The 21,898-nt window shown below is 40.6% G+C and overlaps 1 protein-coding gene across 1 annotated transcript in view; it reads right to left on the bottom strand.

The window, feature by feature from the left end:
* Positions 1–21,898, bottom strand: part of LOC122816814 (zinc finger protein 704-like) — a 977,436-nt gene that overhangs the window by 415,513 nt on the left and 540,025 nt on the right. The window contains exon 6 of the mRNA XM_044089856.1: positions 785–1,049. Coding sequence (XP_043945791.1) covers positions 785–1,049 — 265 coding nt within the window. The remainder of the gene's footprint in view (positions 1–784; positions 1,050–21,898) is intronic.

The raw sequence follows: 21,898 nt of genomic DNA, 5'->3' as shown, positions 1-21,898 counted from the left end.
CAGGTCCAGTGATTGGCTCATTCACTCACCTGCCTAACCTATCACCACATAGTCTTGATTGATCAATCAGGTTCCTTATGCAAAATAGAAATTAGAGGAGTTCACTAACTGTACTCTTCACTAGTGCTAGAAAATCTACATACTAATTTCAAAATTGATTTTGTGGATTGGAACCTGTATAAAATTCAGTATCATTTGAAAGGAAATTTAGATATGAAGAAGTCCTCACAAGGGCAAAAGGTTTCATCTAAAAATAAACTTCTATTTTTGGACTAGAAGACTCTGTATGTGTATTTTTCCCCAAGAACAAAAGCAATACAGTGGGTAAAGGGACAGTCTCTCTTCCCTAGTGTCTAGAGTTTTCTCTTTAATACAGCTTCAAGTTCTTCCCTATTACAAATTTTTAATTTATAGTATAGGGCTGGATAACCAGTACGGCTCGAAAACCGAATGTGTAGTAATTTTCAACACTAATTTTTTATACTAAATTTAGTCATCCCACAAGCTTGAGTTTTAATATTCTACTCTTTGACTTGAATGTAAAAGCCTTATTCCAGGACAACGCTGAAAAAATGCATTAAAAAGCAAAAAAGGTTCACTTCTATTTCTGACACTGAGCAGTGTCCATGTCTCACACCGTCTGTAAACAGGACACTCCATGGACAGAAATACAAGTGCAAACTGCTGAAAGTAACATGGCAACCCTTCACTCATTTCATGGATAACCAGTACAACCACAGAACTTCAAGAGGCAAAAACTGACACATGCTTACTTCCCTCTTACCTGATATGCATGATCAGCTTTAATGTGGCACAACTTTGTAGGTGCAGACTGGCTCAAAGGAGTTACCAGTTCAATTGCTGTTGAAATGGCTACCATGTCGGTCTTTGGCACTTCATTAATAGGAAACGCAGGTAGTGGCACTGAGGAGGTTGGAGATGCAGGTGTCAAGCTTGACAAGCCATCTATCAGAGAGTCCAGATTTGCAGCAACTTCAGTGTAGTAGAAATCTTCTTCCCCATCGCTGTGATCAGAATCTCCATCATGGCTGTGAAAGAAGCAAAACACTTCATTCAGACTCCTTAAAAATCTCAAGACTAGAAACACCAAGAAAAAAAAGTATGAAGAGCTTATTACTCAGCTACTTTGCAGTCAGTAATAGAATTATCAAATATACAAAATAAGTAAATAAAGACAAGTGTGAAGGCAACACAAATATTCTGGGAATATGACTGCTTCAGAATCTTACCTGAAGAGTGCCTTAGAAGCAGACTTGGGGTGATGTTGACAGCAAGTGACTGGCATCTGGGTAGCCCATGTAACTGTCCTGTTTTAACACAAAAATTCTGCGTTTGATGCAGCAGGTGGGATCAGCACCTGCAAGGGGAAGGGTGGAAGGCCAGGCATGACGTCAATCAAGTGGCAGGTGGGCTTGGGCACATTAAGAAGGGAGTAGACCTCAGCAATGGAAAATGGCTTCTGAAATGCAGACAGTCACCTCACTACTGGGGAAGCAGCAGCTTATGTGGCAGGATGGAAAGTACCACCCAGATTTGGATGGTTTTATTTGTTCACACAGCACTAGTTCTGGAATTAGACATCTAGAGTGGCAATAATTTCTCCCCTACTTTCCAGGCGAGTCAGATGTGAATGCAGAAAAACAGTGTCATATACCCTCAGATGGCAGCTGATGTATTAGGAGTTTGTATGAGTAAATGAGACAGTCACCTCAATACGAGTATGAAACACAGAATGGAAAACTCTGCTGCATGTGCACAGGCACCTAACAGCTGTTCAGAGTACATTGTCTTCTAAGAGACTTGTGGGTCTGGGGTTCAGTAAGGTATCACATACACATTGTCTGTATTTTTTCACCTCTGCTACCATCCTTCAAGTCAATGTCACTCCCACAGTGTCCATCACTCACTCATATCTTCCTATGGTGTGGTAGCATCCAATCACCTAGCAGAGGTTTCTCCTTTTGATGTGTGCTTCCCCTCTTGAATATACTCATTTATGTCTAAGGGTCAGCATACAATGGGCAAAAACACTTATTTCCATGACTGATATAGCCCACAGAGGCTAGGCCCAAACTGCTTTCTTGTAATTTCTCATCTCCACTGAGGATTCTGCCTCTCCTTTACCCCCCCCCCCCCAAAACAGCAGCGAGCAATCAGTGCCTTACCTCTCGTCTGTTTCTCCTTGCCAGCTCCTTCAGTGCCTGGGATGGTAAAAGAATCTGGATCACATGGAGTATAAGAAGGGCTGATCTAATTCTGTAGTTCTGCTAGGAGACTTCAATGCTTATGTGAAGTATGATGGAAAAACCTGGAGGAACATGACAACAGGAGTAGTTTCCCTAATCTGAACCCACGTGATGAATTGCCCTTGGATTTCCATGCACCTTGTGGGTAGCCCATTGGTTCTGTCTCTATGTTATCTTAATTGTTTCTCATTTTTCCTAATTGCTATCTGGTCACAGCTGATGTCAGGGTCTCTTTGCCTACTTTTTCTCAGGCAAGATAATCAGATCTCCTCTGTCTTCCATACTGTGACACAGGCCATCATGCCTTTGTGCTCTTCTCCAGTGGACTGTTTTGATTTTTTTCCCCTGTGTTCATTTGTCCACTGACTGAGAGAATCATACAAGCCATCTTTCAACTTCAGTCTCTTAGCTCGTGTGCTCTTCTTTGCACCCACTAGACTGACAGCTGTCATCCTCTACTGTCAGATGGTTGTGGATATTTTGTCTTATCCATTCAGGTTCATCCCTCAATTATCTGCCTGGAATGGAAAAGATTATAATGGATCTGTAGAATGCTGTACTTGATTCCGGATTTCTGGCTGCATATGCCTGGAATGGGAAGAGAAGCTGCAGCCTATTTTAATTTCATCCTTGCAGTAAGCAGAGTATAAAATACTGGTAGGCATATTATTTCTGTGGATTACACTCGCATGACCGAGGAGAAATCTGATTGAGAAACAGAAGGCTACCTGAGGGCAAAGCAGGAGCCCTTCATATTGTCACCGCTGGAACTATACCTTATTTTATTTGGCACAATTTACGACACTGCAAGCCTTATTTGTTTTTAAATGTGCATTTAGAGTATTTTACTATTACATTTTCAGTTACTGGTTCATTATTTTTATGCAGCAAGCATCTGACTTCTTTGAATTTTTACTTGCCAAGTGTCCTATTCTTGCTCAGACACTGCTTTTCCTTTTAGTGCATTTACTTACTAGTGTATTTGCACTTGCTACATTTTCTTTTATTTACTATACAGTGATTAGTCTTTTAAATACTTATTAACCTGGCAATAACAATGATTGAGAGTATTTAGTACCACATCTTTTTGGCCCAAAAATCCCCACGTGATTCTGCAGTTTTGTCAGTAGACCTTCAGCCATACATTCTGCACACCTGGACAGAACAGTTGCATTAAGCACTTGGCGTAAAATGTTGATGTTCAAGCAGATTGAAAGCTGCAGTCCTCACACTTAGAATATCCTATGTGTAAGGTAGGCTGTGGCCAGTCAAAGTTAATAGCTTTACCCTCCCACCAACATCTAAGAACATCATTGGTATAAAGGCTATATTTAACACCACTTTAAGGCCTTTCCTGCCCACCACAATAGTCAGGGAGACGTCCACAGTGCCAGAAATCCAGTGGACCAGATTATATAGTCCCAACCACTCCAGGTCCACCCCAAAAGTTCATCAATCATACTCTCAAAGAAATAGATGGAAAAAGGAGGGAGGGAGGCTTAGTAGGGAAGTAAGAGGGAAGGCATCTTAGGGAAACTAGGCAGGCATTCCAACCAATTTGAAAACATAGAGGTCAAAAAAAGGGGAAGGGAGGGAAGCTAAGTGGACTGCAACAGTGAATCTACTTGCACACCTATATTTTTTTAGTACATACCTAACGGAATTGTACTATGTTCATCATAATATCGCACATTTGGGACTATTCCCAATACATGATGCCCTACAGAGGAGAATGAAGGTTATTAGTGTAAGAGACCTCATAGGGCAGCAGAAGCAAACCTGCCCTACGGATGATCAGGTAGCTGTTTCAAGAACAGTATTGATTGTATGCACCCAGGGAAGGCAGTGGTGGCAGCTTTAGATCTACTGGAGTGGGCCTTAATTTGGCCTGGAATAGGTTTGCCTTGGTTTGAATAACAAAACAATATGCAGTGATCCTGATCACCTTTATTCTATACAAATTAAATCTCAGGTGCCTGAGAACATCAAGAAAATGCAGGGTTTGTTCTCCTGAATTCTGTGGCTTTGTAAACAAAAACAGCAGATAAATGTCATTACACCATATCATTTCAGAGACTACCGTAGACACAAAAAGTGAGTTTGGATTCATTTGGATATCATGGAGCTAAGCCACATATCTACATTAAAAACACTGAAACTGATGCAAGACCAGGAATGCTTCTACACACACACACACACACACACACACACACACACACACACACACACACACACACACACATCACATGGTGGAGTACTTTGTTTCCTTGGTGGCCTAAGGTGAATGACCTCCTTGAGGGACTACATAACCAAAGGGCTGGAGTAGAGAGTGGGGTCCATCCAGACATATGCTGAAGTAGGAGAAGCATGCACTTTTACAGAGGTGTGAATAAAAATTTAACTAATATTTCAGGACCACAGCCACGTTACATTGTGTGGGTCAAAGCCCCTATCTGGCACCAGAAGAAAAGTCTTTTCCTTTTAGCAAGGTATAATTTTCTTGTGTTAGGTTTCCTAGCATCCTTCATAATTTTGAGCATGTCCACAGAATTCTTGTGCTTACTTTAAAGATGATCCAAGCTGTCAGCCTTAGAGTTGCTAGGTTTGAGTGCAGCAGAGATCATCCATTTTATGTCAACAGGTCCACACACACAGAGGCAACACCTTGCATTTTCTGCTTGCTGGGATACATAGAGGAGGGAATAAATGTTGTTTTGGTGAAGAGGACGTTATTAGAATTACTTCTGGTCTTGCTTCCTTTATTTTGAGCATACTGCTGTTTCCTCCATGAAATTTCCCTACTGATGCATCAAAGTTGTGGGAACTTGGTCTCTAAGGGATGGGTATGCTCACACCATCTCCAGTACCACTAGAGCTGCTTTTTTGTGCAAATGAGCTTTAAATACCATTATGATAAAAGATGCAATGAAGACTAGAAGCCTGGGTAGGCTTGGGGAGAATACAGTAGGGGACAACCTAGTTCATTCATGGCTGATCACACTGGTTTTACTGGCCATGTGGGCCTGCAGGCTTGTCTCTGGGTCTTTTTTTCCATTCTTTCCTACAATTTTTCTTTCTACCCTTTGCTAGGCCTTTGTCTTGCTTACGGTGACAGAGCAAAGTTTTTGCTGGCAATTTTCTGCTGTACCTATGAATATGGACCTGAAAAAAATTGTCTTACAGGCTGTGCAGCCTTTCTTTTTTCCTCTAGGTATTTTTGAGTTCCTGAGTGGGGGTTTGAGGTTTGAAGAGGAGATCCGTTTTTTGATGCAGCATTTAGTTTCTCTGTCTTTATATATGTATTTTTTTTTTGTGTGTGTATGGCAAGAGCAGAGTTCTAAGCCAGGAATGTCTCCCTAGGGCTAATTCAGTAGCTGCTGCTCTGCATGTTACAGCCATATTTCTCAGAGTGCCTGACAACCTAGACAGAGGTATCACATAGATTCAACATTTTTTATTCAACCCTTTGTCTAGAATCCTCTCTGCCTTAGCCCTCATCTTCTTCAGCAAAGATTGCTGATGGGAAAGAATGTGGGACTAGCAGTTTTTCTCTCTGAAGAAAAAGGTAGCAGAGATGTATACATCCTTCTCAAATCTGTCATATACTCTACTCTCTCTGCCACTGGGAACATGACTGCAGGTTGCAGCAGTGGCTGCTACCTTACTGGTGTCCACAGACACTACATCTAGGTCAGCTAAAAAGGTTTCCTATAGAGGTACTTACAGGAAACCATGACTGTAAAAACAGGCTTCCTGGGAGCAGGATGGGTAGGGTCGGGGTAGTCTGCCTCCAGAGATGCATTACCAAACACATTTTCCAGGACATCTGCCACTGGAGGAACAGCTACAGGTCTAGGTTCAAGTAAGCCCAAATAAGTTGTACAGCTTTGCTAGGCATCTCTGAACTCAAGTTTCCCACTGGAGAACTTCCTCCATTTTAAAAAATGCATATCCATAGGAAAAAAATTCTGGTAGAAACAGAGGGTACTGTGTCCTCAGTGTCCGAGTTGTAGCCTTTACAGGATTACATATGACAGTTCATCTAGTTCTGAGTCTTGGGAATCAGAGCCCTCCTGGGGAGGTTTCACATTTCTCTTTTTTGAAGGGGCCTCACACACCTCATGTCCAAGTCTGAGCTTTTAGTCTTCTAGACTTATCACACAAAACAGTATTCACAGGCACTTCTAGAGCACTCTAAGACAACATGCACCAAGACACCTACAGCATCATCACAAGGTCTCTCAACCTCTAAGCCCATAAGCAAACTGTCAGACAACACAACACAATAATTCTGTCATAGAATATTTTGCTGAGAGATATACCCATGTCCCATTCACCAGGAAGAGCAATGACAGAGTCACAGTCGGCAGCATTTTATGGGCTGGCTTCTGCCAGATCAAGCATGCACTCAAGGCACTGCACCACAAGTACCAATATGACACTGTCATAGTCCATGTGGGTATAAATGAACAGAGCCATACCTACATGGACTATATTAAGAGAGACATGACAAAGCTCACTGACTAAGCTACCCAGGCTGATATGAACCTAGCACTAAGCAACATTGCACCTTCACCAAGGATGATGCCACAGTACCAGAGGATAATAACCTTTAATAATTGACTTAGTTTTTTGGTGTTACTCTGCAGGTGTACAATATTTGTCTGCTTGAAAGGATATGGTACACAGACCACTCTGCTTTGCCATGGATGGTCTGCAGCTGCCCCCCCCCCCAAGGTTTTTGAATATTAACTAAAACCGTGTTCACTCTTATAGTGCCCTTTTTAAGAAATGCCAATCTAACAAATCTACTGACCTAACTAAACTAACTCAGAATAAACGGAAGGTGTTACTGCTCAATGCCAGGAGTCTAAACAGGAAACTATACTCCCTGAAAGCTCTCCCCATCCTAGAGAGTATAGACAGCTGTGCAGTTTCCACAACTCATTAACAGCCACACAAAGCACCCCAACAATACAAGGCTATAATGCCTTTCACACATTTAGACAAGCTACTGTACAGGTAGGATCTAAAGGTGGAGGAGTCTTAAGTCAAATCAAACAAGAACACATCTCAAGGCTTATCAGAAGTATGACACACTTGAGCTTCTCCATGAACAACTTACATGTAAAGTTACATACCATATCACTGTAAGCTACTGGTCCCTTTCCATGAACCAGGAAGCCCATACCATGCACATGAATGAAATGGACACCCCCCCCCCCCATTCAACCCAACAAAATATTCATGGATAACTTTTACTACCCCAACATTAAATGAGAATCATACACTAGTTCAAACATGCAGACCCAGAAATTCCTGGGTTTTGTTAACACAAACATCCTGGAACAGCTAATCTGAGCACCCAGAAGGGGCACAAGTATCCTTGAACTGGTCCTCTCAAACATGGGGGAATGATGAACTCCCCCCTACTGTAAAGTCTTCACTGATCAAGTTGAACCACAAAGCTGTCTCCTTTGAAATAAATATTAAGCAGTGGACCTCGGCTAACCCTGAAACATTTAAAAAATATTCATAGGCTAACCATCTCCAGTCAAGCAACAGTCTAGCAAAATTCCAAGCCCCCCCCTCCCACTTCTAAACCCTGAGAACACAGCTGCCTATGTGAAATTGTTCACATTAACCCTGTGCAATCATGAAAATAGCTGCATACAGAAAGCTGTAACTACTCGAAATTAACAGGACAATCTTCAAAAACAAGACATTGGTAGAATTCCAGTATAACTAGATTGTATAACAAAAAAAAGAAAATAAATCATATCCAGAAACAGGAAGGGCATTGTCCAGCAGGGTAAAAACTCCCTCATCAATGTGAGCAAGTTGTCATAGATCCAAGGATACATACTGACAGTAACCTGACCTTTCACCACTACTTTATACTGTGGTGAGAAAATCATTCTAAATTGCATAACATATGGTGTTCAAGTCCAAGGAGGTCACTGTTCCACTGTACTTGGCTCTCAACAGATCAATCAGAGAGTACACCACACCCTTTAACATGCATTTCAAAAGGCACTTGAAAAAGCACAAAGGACTTCACAAAACGAATACAGGGGGTAAAACAAGTCCTATGAAGGCCTATCCCTGTATTCTGTCTCTTACAGATTGTGATCTATGCCTAGCCTACAAGGCATCCATTGATCTCACAATGATGGATCAGGTGCACATCTGCTAAACAAATAACATCAGAAATACCCATTCTGAGGACCTAAGCTTCATTTGCAATATATACAGGACCTGCTGGAGGGACAACTATGTCTCAAAATTAACCCTTCTCTGGAAGAGGCTTCTTATCCATGTGAAGCAAAGCTCATCCCTAACCTTGTTTAAATGAAACTTGGACCAATGGATGGAAATTCCCAAATTTACCCTTCGTTTGGCATCTATAAGCCTAATGGACATGTGCAGTCTGTGAATGCTTGATGTGTACATGCTTATATAGGGACCATAACATTCCTTGGGGTATTGACACGGTACATCAACAATATTTGGGTAAATTTGGGGGTAAGCTTGGCTAGGCTTAAAATGTCTCTTGAGCCAACAGCCTACCACCTATGAATCTATAAGGAGGACATGAGGACCTCAGTCAGTTAAGCTAGGGAGGCAGTTGTTCTTGCCTTGTGGCTTCAGGATCAGCAACTCTAAATGTCTTGGGTCACAGACGGGGAACTGAAACCTCAGTGCAGTCAGTGGGAACCTCCTCATACATTAAGATTCTGGGAATCTCACCTTCCCCTTCTGAAATGACCATTCAAGCCTTAGAAGCCAAAGTGTCTTTGGTGTCAGGAAGAATGTTGGAAACTTCAGTCTAGGAAGACAAAGAAAACAATGGCACAGGGGTCTACACAGTTGTCATGCCAGAGGCCTCATCAAAAGCAGACTCCAATGGCAAGGGTTGTGAATGTGTCTCTATGCATGGGGCTGACTGACCCAGGAGAAACTTGAGATGTCTGAGACTATTTATGTTAATTTACATTTGATGATTAGGGAAGTCCGGCTAGGTACAAAGGCCCCTTTTCAGTGGAGGCACAGGAACAAAAGATCCAGTACATGTAGTACAAACAATTGTTTAAGTTATATATCAACAATGTCAAAATAAAATTAAGATACATTTTACAATTTCAAAATAGATAAGACCGTTAACTATACATAAAGTAGTAAGACTTCTCATACTAATTATATTCTACATAGACATAGTTAAATAATTATGCAGTAGGATAGATGTGACAATACAGAGTGATGAGTTATTTACAAAGGGTGGAAAGCAAAAGGTTAATTTAATTATGATAAATGAAATGAGTGTTAAAAGAGTTAAGAGAAGCATCGGTAGAAGGTGTGGTGGGTGGAGACAGAGTGCTAGATGGCAACAGAGTAGAGGAGTGGAGAGCAGAATTATAGTAGAAGAGGAGGAAAAAAAAAGATGTTATACTTATCTTGGAGATGTACACTTGCAGAGCCAGCATGTTGAGAGGTGTTTCTATTTTTCTAAAGATCTATTTTGAATGCATGTTGGTTTCCAAGAAGCCTGAGAGCATGTGGGAGGGCATTCCAGAGGGTAACTTGTTGTGTCTTTTGGCTTTTCCCCAGTTAGGGGTCGCCACAGCAGAACTCTGGTCCACTAATGATTGGCAGTAGATTTTTACGTGCCGAGTTGCCGGCCCTGACGCACAACCTTCAACGAAGGTACGCCCATTCACGCATGTCTCCACACAGAAGACCCACTAGCTGAGAATCGAACAGGACAATGTCTTACTGTGAAGCGACAACGCTGCCGCAGCACCACCACCGCAGAGCCTAAAAAGGCTCCCGATGCATTTTGGGCTTTAGTGACAGAATGGAGGAGTTTGTCTTTAGAGTGAAGAGCTTTGATTGGATGGTAGTGTTGAAGCATGCCTCTCAACCGTACAGATGTTTGCAGAATGTTCAGATTTTTGGTCTGTTTCTCATAAAATTTTAGTGTTCTGGCAAATCATTTGCAAGTCATTGAGGGCTGAAGTAAAAAAAATGACAGACATTTGAGTTTCAGACTTCATATCCTTCAGAAAAATTCATACTAATGCAAAACCTGTTATTATACAATGACCCCGCATTAATATTCCAAAACGTGCACGCTGATTGGTCAGCGTGCATGTTATAAATCAGACTTATACTAATGGAAAAAGGTCCGGTCGTAAGGACTTTTTCCATTAGTATAAGTCTTTTTTTTACAGCAATGGAGAACGCAAGATCTCCGTTGTTTTTCTAGACACTGTCTCGCTATGTTAAAGGAGTTTAACATAGCGAGAAAGCTTTAAAAAAAGTAACGGAGATCTTCCTTTCTCCGTTGCTTTTTTTAAAGCTGTCTCGCTATGTTAAACTCCTTTAACATACTGAGACACTTTGTAAAAAGCGACGGAGATCTTGCTTTCTCCGTTGCTTCCACCCACAGCTCTGATGTACTGCGTAAGCTGTGGAAGGGCAGCAAGGAGGCATTACACAATGCCATTATTTAAGAAAAGTTTTTTTTTCTCAAATAATGTCATTGTATAATAGCAATAACCCACTTCTGGGTGTGGGTATTGCTGGATTTACTCACGGTTGTTCTTTGTTTGGCCACTCGGGCTTCGCCCTCATGACCAAACCACACCAACCATGGGTAAATCCAGCATTACCCACACCCAGGTGTGGGTTATTGCTATATTATATCACTTTTCTGAGATTGTAAGAACAATATTTAAAAAGTGCCCCTATTTTTGGGCCTTTGTCTCCCCATTATTTATGGCTTTGTCAAGATTTCTTGCTGTAAGAGGTTGAGAGGCATGGTGCCAGATACTTATCAGGGTAGTATATTAAAATATGAGCTAGTAGTAGCTGACCACTGTGGAGGTGATGTGGGAATTCAGTCCAAGTTCGTTGTTTAAGGGCAGAACAGTGATGAGTTCTGAAGGGGTGGATTTGCATCAAAGCAAGACATTTTATTGGAGCATTGTTCCAGCTTCATTTATGTGAACATCTGTAGGCTAGTAAAGAGTGGGAGACATACAGTAGGGTAGGTAGGAAGTAGGCTTTAGTTATGGTTTCCCTAGTTCCGTTAGGTAGGGTTTTGTTCTATACCTGAAGCCAAGCTTTTAGTTTTTTTTTTTTTTTTTTTTTTTTTTTTTTTTTAATAACAGTTTGGAAGTGTAAGTCAAATTTCAAGTTGTCATCAATTATGACTCCTAAGAGTTTGATGTCAGGGACCAGTTCAATCAATGTGTTAACCAAGTTATTCTGACAAGAGTTTTGCTTTGGGAGAATGTTTCTGGAGTAAAAAGTAGTGAATTTAGATTTTTTTGGGTTAAGTAAGAGTTGTGAATTGTTTAAGCCAGGATTCTGTGGCTGTAAGGGATTCTTAAGTAATTCTGGAAAGTTTTTGTAGGTTAGAGGTTGTGTAGATGAGTGAGGAGTCATCTGCACATTGTACAAGAGTGGCATGCTTGGAAGCAATGTGTACATTTAAACAGGAGGGGTCCAAGTATGGAATCTAGTGTCACTCCTATAGTCATGAGTAGAAATGAAGACCGTTCTTGCTGCCATTTGACTACTTGGAATCTATCTGTTAGGTAGTTGTTAAACCAGGAGGGGGAAGAGACCCAAGGAGAAGACTTTTATTAATAGTTTATGGTGAGAGACTGTTGAATGCTTTGGACAGGTCTAGGAATAGAAACATTAGGCTTCCAGTATTTCTGGTTTTATTAATGGTATCAGCAAAGTGAAGTGGGGAAGTAGTAGTGCTTCGGTTGGAGCGAAAACCATGTTGTGTGGGGGAGAGCAGATTGTTTATGGTAAAGTACTGAAATAATTGGAAATGGATACACTTTTTAAATATTTTATATAATGGTGACAGGATGGCTATTGGTCTTTAGTTGTAGTAGTCAGAAGTGTCCTCTTTCATGAGGAGGAAGTATGTATGCTTTCTTCCAGATGAATGAGACATGAGCTTCTAGAATGGATCTGTTTATTAGTACTGACATTGGATATGACAGAGCTTCAGCTGTAAGTTCTAGGAATTCAAGAGGAAGGTTGTCTGCAGCAGAGCTTGGAGTTTTTTGTTTTAGGAGATATTTTCTTATGGTGGAGGTAGAAGGATAGGTTTGAGTGAGAACTGAGTTTCCAAGGTGTTTTATTGGTGGACCTTCATTTGATGGTGTGGTTCTTTGATAAGTGAGGCTACAGCCTGAAGGAAGTATTTGTTAAAGTTATTAGCAACTGTTGCTGAGTCTCTTATGGGGAGGGAGTGGAATGTTGACTTAGCCCTGGATTTAGCAGATTTTGGACTGATGACCAGTACTTTTTAGGATTATTTTGGTTTGCCTACTGAAAGTTAAGGTAATGGGAGTCTGTCAAGCCTTATACTGTGTTTGGTTTTATTTCTTACCTATCTGTATAAGTTTCTCCTGGAATATGTTGGCATGCTGTGCCTTCCAGACCTTGTCTCTAAGCACTACTAGCTTAGTAATAGCCATGTTGCGGGATTAAGTTTAATTCTTTTTTTCTTCCTGATAGCAGCATGTTCGATCAGTATATTGGCAAAGGTTTTATTAAATCTGAGGGTGGTTTCATCTAAGGGAAGATTTTTTTAAACTCCAATTGTATTGCTTGAGAGTGGAGATGAAATTATGTACATTAAAACTGGATGGTTTACTCACATTCTTGCGTGGTGATGTTTTACTTTACTGCATACAAGCCTGTCTGCAAAACTGGGCTGGTGGCACTTAGGTTGTCAGACAGTGTGCCACAGTTATTACTGGGTTTAGTTGAGAGAATCCAGTCTAGAGTACAGGCCTTAAAGGATGGCTTGTTATACCTTGTTGGTGTATTGATGAGCTGAGACAAACAATACAGGTTAATACTAGTAGTAGGGGTATCAGATATAATTTGGACCTAGTCTGTGTTAATATTCCTCAAGGATGATGGTTTCTTGGGGTATGGTAGATGCCTAGGACAGTATGCCCTCTGCTGTGTTGACGTTATTGCTGGGGGAATATATAAGGCTATGATACAAATGGTCTTTTTAAGAGTTTAGCTTGAATAAAGCAATAAGAGTTTGCATTACTGAATGGGGGATGCTTTTTCTGACAAGAGGATATGTTCTGATGTTTTGGGTATAAAAGTTACCCTACCTGCTTTTTTTGGATATACGGTCTGCTTGAAGGACATTGAATCCTGGAGGTAGGATTTCAGTGTCTTTGACTTCAGGTTTTAGCCATGTTGTAATGATAAGAAAGCATGCAGGTCTTTTTTTTATTAGATGCTTTCTGCAGAAGAAGGCACACTATTCAAAGGAGTAAATGTTAATAAAGCAGGATATGTTACACAAAATTGTAGACGTGCTGTTTATTTGAATACTTCTACAACACTGTAAAAGTAATCAAATAAAAATTATTATTAGGAATGACTGGCCAATGTTAAGAACATCAGTAGATCTAAAGAAATAAGGTGAAGACCAGAATTTACTTTCAAGAGATGCAGAAATTTAAAGTAAGAGTTATAAGGATCTAAACTGTATAAAGAAAGTTGGTATAGATATTAAAAGAGAAGGATTGTATCACTGTTATAAGGGTTCTTTATGGAAGTATATTATACATCTTTTACAAATCCTGTAACAGCAAAGAATTTAAATTTTAGATGCTTTTCAACACGTAGCATTGAAAATGTCATTTATCAAGCTTTATGTGATGTATGTCCCAGTTTTTATATAGGCAAAATCAACAGGAATTTAAAAAAAAAAAAAAATATCAGAACATTTATCTGCTATAAGACGAAGGAAGTGTAAATGCTCTAGTAAGGTAAATTAATGAAATAGGCATGAGACAGTTTAAAATTTAGAGTACTTCAGGGGGATTTTTCTAGTATGAGAGGCGGAAACATTATTTTAGAAACTGAACTAGTAGAGTATGAACGGATTACTCGGTTAAATGCCACACACCAGGACTAAATATATCTATAAGTACTACACCAGTATTAAAAAAGAAAAGTTATTTCACACAGTGAGATATATATAACTATGCAATATGTATTTTACAATGCTTTTAGAAAATCAACTGAACTATTGGCTGTGTATTTTATTTGGTTTGTTAATTCTGTCATTGATTGCTATTTAAAGTACATTGTGACTCTCTCTCTTTCGGCTTTTCCCAGTTAGGGGTCGCCACAGCAGATCACCTTGTCCGCTCATGATTGGCAGTGCAGTTTTACAGTGTCGAGTTGCCAGCGCCCAACCTTCCGCAGAAGGCACACATGCACACACTCATGCCTAGGGCCAATTTTAGTGTGTCCAATCCACCTGCAGCATGTCTTTGGGGATGTGGGAGGAAACCGGAGCATCCAGAGGAATCCCACATGACCGCAGGGAAGACATGCAGACGCCGCACAGAAGACACCCCAGCCAAAAATTGAACCTGAGAGCCTCTTGCTGAGAGGTGACAACGCTAACCGCTGCACCACTGTGGCCGTCCCATTTAAAGTACATTGTGACTAAGTTCATTAACAGACAGAGGGCATGCGCCTTAAAGCTTTGCTTGTTATTTTGGTCACTGTTATATTAAAAACTATCGCTGTGGTTTGGAATTCCTGCTCACTTCTACTGATTTTAATTTTAACTGCTGAACTCCAATTTACCAGCTTCGGTGGCTCTATGAGTGCTCATTTTGTACGTTTGCCCATAAAATAAACTTTATCCATTAGCCTCTGTAAATCTTCCAGGAAGATGGTCTCTGAAAGGCTGTAATTAAGCCTCTCACTTATGGAGGAAGCATGGGCCCCTGGCAATTAACAGAACTGGAGACACCAAACAGTTAAGGGAGACACCAAACAGTTAATGGAAGGGCAGATGAGACTGACCAGACAGGTGAGACAGCAGCTGAGGGTGCCATGGAAGAAGGGGTTTTATTCACAGATGTAGTCAAAGCACAGTGGACTAAATCTAGTGTGCCCAAAATGGGGTTATGAGAATGACCTTGGCTTTACAAATCCTAGCTTTCCTGTAGGAACCTTGATGTGACTGGTACTGGGAACATGCATAAAAGATCCCTTGGGGTCAGCCATGAGCAAATGCAGTTCTTACCGATATCCCGCTTGATGGATGTTGGAGAAAAACTTGTTTGCATTTGATATTGGAAACTGTAGCAAAGAGTTTCCAGAAAGGTTTCCCCACTTGTCAAATAGTTTGGGCTACTATCCAACTAAGAGACAATTTATGTAGTAGTATCTGTCTGCTCAACATTTCAACAATTACACTGTTGTTCCATGGATATTTGCGGTTATGATAAAGTAATGTGAAGAAATGGCCCACTCCCAAACTTCTATGTCTTCTCAGCAAAAGGGATAGGAACAGATTCCTCCCTGCCTTTTTTTTTCTTGCACCTGTTTTTCTTCCTCCATCCATCATTTTCACGAACCCTGCACCCCAGTAGCTGTCCGATCCTGGCCTACCAGCTACTGACCCTCCCTTTCCCTGGTATTAATCTGGTGTAAGGTTGGCCAATCGCAGAATAAGGCATTTGGGGGTTCAGCACTTCTATCCATTCATCCATTTTTTAAAAACTTTTTGGCCTACCTGTTTCAATTCCCTCTCCCTAGTGCAGATCCGTGGTTTAGCTTGGGGGGGGGGGGGTGCAATGAAGATGTGCAACACTGCGCCTTGCCTTCACAGCAGCTCAGCCATATCTTCACCCTTAAAACCTTGTGAAGTCCACAGCCTCCACCAGGGATAGTCACCATGGGGCATCCATGGAACTTTCCCACCTGCCCCTGGGATGGTCACACTCATCCCTGCCAGCTGCTCCATCAGTCAGCCGTGCCACTAATCAAATGTGGGTTGACTGGGTCATATAGTCAGGGTTTTGGAAAGCCTACAAAATAGGGATGAATGTTCTCTTCACCATGACATTTACATGCAACTTGGCCTTATCTGTGGCCCACATACGTTGGACCTTCAGGACTCATCTGTTTTTGGAGTGACTGATGGGACTGGTTGAACAAAAATGGGTTCCTGAATTAAGATTTTCTGAGTTTGTCTGCCAAAGGTGGTGGTGTAAGTCTTTGAAAGTTTTACAGTTTTTTTCAAGGGTTCCATCACTTGACACCAATGAACCCTCAAAAGTCTACTGGAGCACTGTCATGTGCAGTCTGGCATAAAGGACTGTTTGTATGGAAGCTGTCATAACAGCTTTGAGAATCTATGCAGAGTGGAGCCAAGTTTCATGACAGGTTTAATATTGCATGAACTACTATGGATACTTTGTGTGACGTAAGTATAGCCAACTGCCTTTCCGTGTCAGACTGGCAAGCCCATCAATGTTAGGGACTGAGAAGGCTCTAGCTAGAATTATAGAAGGTTGACTGACAGCCCCAAAGATAAGCATAGTTGGAGTCAGTACTGTCCTGCTGTAATGATTTTTTTCATTGCTGACGCACTGTTGAGAGAGTATTCTAGATACAGGAATATCTTCATTCCCAGCAGATGCATGTGGGCAGGACTGAAGCCATGCAAACAGTGAAAACCTGGGGGGGGTGTTGAGACCAAAGGACAAGCCTTTGAATTGCTAGCAAATGGCTCCCACCTGGAAGTGTAAGCACCTCCTGGATGACTTTGCTACTTTGATGTGCAGATATTTTTCCTGGAGATCAAGAGAGCACATCCAATTTCCTACCTGCAAAGCATGGTAGGATGGATTGCACTGTGATCATCTGAATGACTCCATCTTCACATATCAATTTAGACAGCTGAGATCTAGAATTGGATTGAGGTTCTGTCTCTTTTTTGGGCACCAAGAAGAAACTTGACTAATAACAAGATCCTCTCTGGTCTAGTGGGACCATCCAGATGGTTCTTTTCTAAGAAGGTTTTCCCTGTCCTGTTAAGCCACCCTACTTTGACAGGGTGGTAATGACAGTGGAAGGGAGGTCAGTTATTATAGGTAGTTTTAAAAACATTACCTAGTGGCCCACTGGATATAATTTATCTGATGAAACTGTCTTGCGTGATTAGCCAGTCATTCTAGGGAATGCAGCAAACAATTCCCAGACTGCCTCCAGAGTAGTACAGTCAAGTAACATTTCAGGGTTCATAAAGTCTGTGCCTGGGAGAGTGGCCATGAAACCCTTCTTGATGCAATCCACCTCTGGCTCTCTGGCAGTGGTTACCATAGAAATTCACTTTGTATGGGAATGAAATATACTGAATGAAAGTTATGTACTTACGATAATGCTGGAGCAATGTAGTCTTCTTCTGAATGCTGCACCCTTTGGGTTACTGGATCTGAGACTTGCACTTCAGAATCTTCTGCTCTGAAGCTCCGCCCTCTCTCCCATAATGCTCTGTACACCTACAAATCCTCATTTCAAGTCTGCCCTACCATAACTGACATGCACATACAGAGTCCCCTAACAAAAAAATGAAGATTAGACCAAAGGGTCTCAACCCAGACTTCAGACTGGCCCACAAGGTCCACTAAGAATCAGAAACACCAGTGACAATTTGGAAGGCAGAACAGAGGGTGGGATGGTTCAGATGGATAGGAGAAGTCAACACACATCTAGCATTACGGTAAGTACTAAACTTTCATATCCAATGTTGCCTTTTCCATCCACCTTAACCTATGGGACGGAGTCCCCAGCCAGATAGATTGGGTGGTATCAGGAGAGAATATGCCGATAAATGGTGGAGCCAAAAGAAGTTCCTGATCTGGACTGAATGCCCAGTTTACAATGGGACACAAAAAGTACTTCATTATAGACCAGGTAGCTACAGCATAAATATCTTCTAAAGAAGCTCAGACAAAAAAAAGACACTTACAGTAGATACTGCCCTAGTAGAATGGGCATTTGGCTTGCCAGGTAAAAGAATACCATTCATGGCATAAACAAAGCTATGCAATCAGAAAGGCATCTGGACAATGCTACCTTAGAAACCTGTTTCCCAAGCTTAGCTCTTGGGAGATCATCATACATTCGGTCCTGTCCAAATACAATCTCAATTGGTGACTGAGGTCAAGGCAATGAAGCATGTATTCACCCTTATAGCTAATGTTTGTGAAGAAAACTGGTAACTGATTTGATTGGCTCAGGATAGAGTCAGAGGCCACCTTAGGGAAGAAGGATTAGTTCACAAAGAAACTCTGTCTTTGTGAAAAATAAGGCAAGGCAGGATACAGGATAAAGGTTGTTATTCATTAACTCATCTGGCTGAACTTACTGCATCGAGCTTTCCACAATGGAAACAAAGTCCACAGCAGCAACTACTTCAAAAGGTACCATGGTCAAGTCCTGACGTAATGGTACGTCTCAAGGAGGACTCAGATCCCTTACTGGAGGCCTGAGCAGAAGTTTGAAAGGCTTTGGACAATCACAGACAGGCAATTGGTAGGTGATACTGACCCACATGGAAATCTCAAATGGCTGCCAGATGAACTTTGATGGCAGAATAGTTAGACCAGGATTCAGAAAGACCTGCTCGGAAATATAATACTGTATCTAATGAGGCAGAAAAGAGATTCAAACCATTTGAAATGGTCCAAATTGTAAATTTCCACTTACTACCATAAACCTTTCTGGTGGAAGGCTTCTGAGAAAGCGTGAGAGAATACACACAACTCTTTCAGAAAGCTTGGGACCTCTAGCAATCATTGGAAATGAAGGAACTTAGCAGTCAGCCTGAGGAATTTCAGATATGGGCAAGGCTGGCCCAAAGAGTAGAATATTAAATCTGGAATGAGATCCAGAATCCATGGAGGGTGCAACAAGTGAGGCCTCAGGGAGGGAAACCAGACTTGACTGGACAAAAAGGGGGCTATGAGGATTATAATTGCTCTACAATGAGCTGCTTTCAGGAGAAACTTGATTATCAAGGCTGTTGTGAAAGTTAACAGTGAAGGATACTTGGGGAAAAGCATGCAGTACAGAATCCCTTAGTGGCTATTCCTTTTGAGTGATTAGGGACAAAAACAGCTACTGCATTTGGTGTTGAAGAAGGTCATAAAAAGATTGCATCAGAGCTGGCCCTAGTGACTGAAAACCTATACTGCCACTGAGTATTTGGAGGACTACTTATGAAGCATCAGAATACTACTGCTCAACTTGTCTGCTAGAAGGCTGGAAATCCCTGGCATGTATGTTACTATCAGAAAACATTGTGACGACATTGCCTATTGCCACACCCTCGTGGCCTTTTGACACAGGGGCCAGAACAACAGAAAAAAAAACACTGCACTCCTCCAGGGAACCAAAGTCATCAAGAATTTACATCTTCCTCTCAGACTTGTACCCTCAGCTCGTAAATCCAAAACAGAATCTTTAGCTATGTTTGTGGATTTTTACTGTAAAACTTTAGTAGAGAGAGAAAGAAAGATGTATTAACCGTGACTCGTGGCACTTATTGCAATTTTTAAATACTATGTCTTTTAACAAAAATGTACTGTTTTACACTATCAATGTGACTAATCTGTTTTTTGTCATTCCACATGATGTTGGTTTGCAGCATTTTCATAACATGCTGCTGAAGCACAAACCTAAAACTTCCACTGAGATATCTAACATCTTGGAATTTTTGGAAATGGTTCTGAAGAATAATTATATACATTTTGATGGTGAATATTACCAGCAACTGACAGGGGTGGCTACAGGAGCTCGATGTGTACCCACATATGCTAATTTAGTACTTGCTGATTGGGAACATAAAGTTTTTAATTCCCTACATTTTAATAAAGTATTTTGTTATTTGAGATTTCTAGATGACATAATTTTTATGGACAAATAAGCTTTCCACTTATACCCACTTTCCATCTGAACTTAACAATTCCACCAGTTATTTAAAGTATACCTTTACAATTGATAAGGACTCAAATAACTACCTGGACCTTACTATCTGAAAAGATTATGTCAAAAAGAGATACATTTCTAATATTTATAGGAAGGACACCTATTCAAATGTTTTGTTAAACTATCCTAGATCATTGAAGAAGGCAGCTCAAGACATAGTACTTAAAGGTACAGAAGACATATTTGCTCCTATTTTAAGCGACTGATGTCTCCAACACTATTAAAGGGATTAGAAATCTTGAAAAGTTAGGGGCAATGATTATTGATTATAACTATCAGGCACCCAAACTTAGAAGTATTCAACATAGTACGTGGGACACATGTTTTACAGTGGAGTACAAACAAGTATTGGGTTCACGTTACGATTACATACAAAAGAGGACATAATCTCAAGAACATACTTTGAAAGAAATAGTCTTAAGCAGAAATATATCGGTCGTTCAAAGATAATGAAGTGTGGGTGCTGTAAATACTATAAATTTATTAACGATGGAACTTATGTGACTGCATAAGGTTATGACAAAGCACTTACCTGCCAATGGATTTGTAATTGCAAAATCAAAATGACTGTATATTTAGCAACATGTACTTCCTGCTCCCCATTTTATATAGGCAAAATGATGAGGACTTTGAAAGAGCGCATTTACGAACATGTGTATAAAATTTAAAAATCTAAATTGACCAATACATTTTACAAGAATACAATTCAATGCCCAGGTTTTAAAAGACTTCCGTTTTTTTTTCTCATTATTATTATGATTATTGATAGAGTACATAGTTCAGAATGTGGAGGTAGTAGTGAGTTACTGCTTGAAGACAGAGAGAAAGAGTTAAAGTGGAAAATACATCTTTATGCCATAACAAAACCAGGGATAAATGAGATGTTATATTTAAACAGTATTCTTAAATATACGGCTGCAATGCTGAGTTAATAACCTATTATTTTATAGAGGTTATTTTACATATATTTTTATATATTATTATTAAATTATTGAAGTGAAATATACATGCATGTAACATTATGTAAATAGAAGAACACTTAATGGATGTGTTTGACTAGGGTTTGCTGTTAATCGATTACTATATAATGAGTTGCATTGTCCATTTCTTTTATCTCTAATGAAGTCTATAAATTGAAGACAAAAGCACTTAGATCTACTAAAGTGTTGAGTTCCTTTCACACTTGGTGTTTTTGGAGGTAATTCATTTTACAGCATTGGTTGAGACTATAAGCGTTTACCCATTTGCTGCTGTGGTTTGCTGGAGGAGTACTGTGTTTTTTTTCTGCTGTTCTGGCCCTTTAACAGATTTAGCAACTGTTACAAGACTACAACTCTTGACAAAGGGGACAGGACAGGGTCTCCCCTTGTTTAGGTACCAAAACATCACAATGTTGTCATTCTGGACACAGATCACAACCTTGGGTAGTCACAAAAAGTCTCCAACACTAGGATGACTATTCTCATCCCAAACACAGATGTACAGATGGGCCTCTGACTGAGACCACTTACTTTTGGCTGACTTTCCTTTTGTAATGCACTCCATGTCAGAAGGGACTCATCTGTGGTCACCATGGCCAGTGAGCTGGGGAGGAACAGACATCATGCAGAAACACGACATGATGTCAGCCACCATAAGATGTGACAATGACAAGTGCCAGTGAGATGAAAAGGAACATTCATCTGGTGAATTCTCACAGACCACTGGACTGAGTTTCTATTAAATGACCCTCACCTGGCTATGTGTATATATATATATATATATATATATAT

This window comes from Protopterus annectens, chromosome 12.part0, assembly GCF_019279795.1.
Source record: "Protopterus annectens isolate FY-2018-M chromosome 12.part0, PAN1.0, whole genome shotgun sequence".
NCBI lineage: Eukaryota > Metazoa > Chordata > Ceratodontiformes > Protopteridae > Protopterus > Protopterus annectens.
The sequence above is the reverse complement of the archived record's forward strand: the minus strand, read 5'-3'. Positions and strand labels throughout refer to the sequence as shown.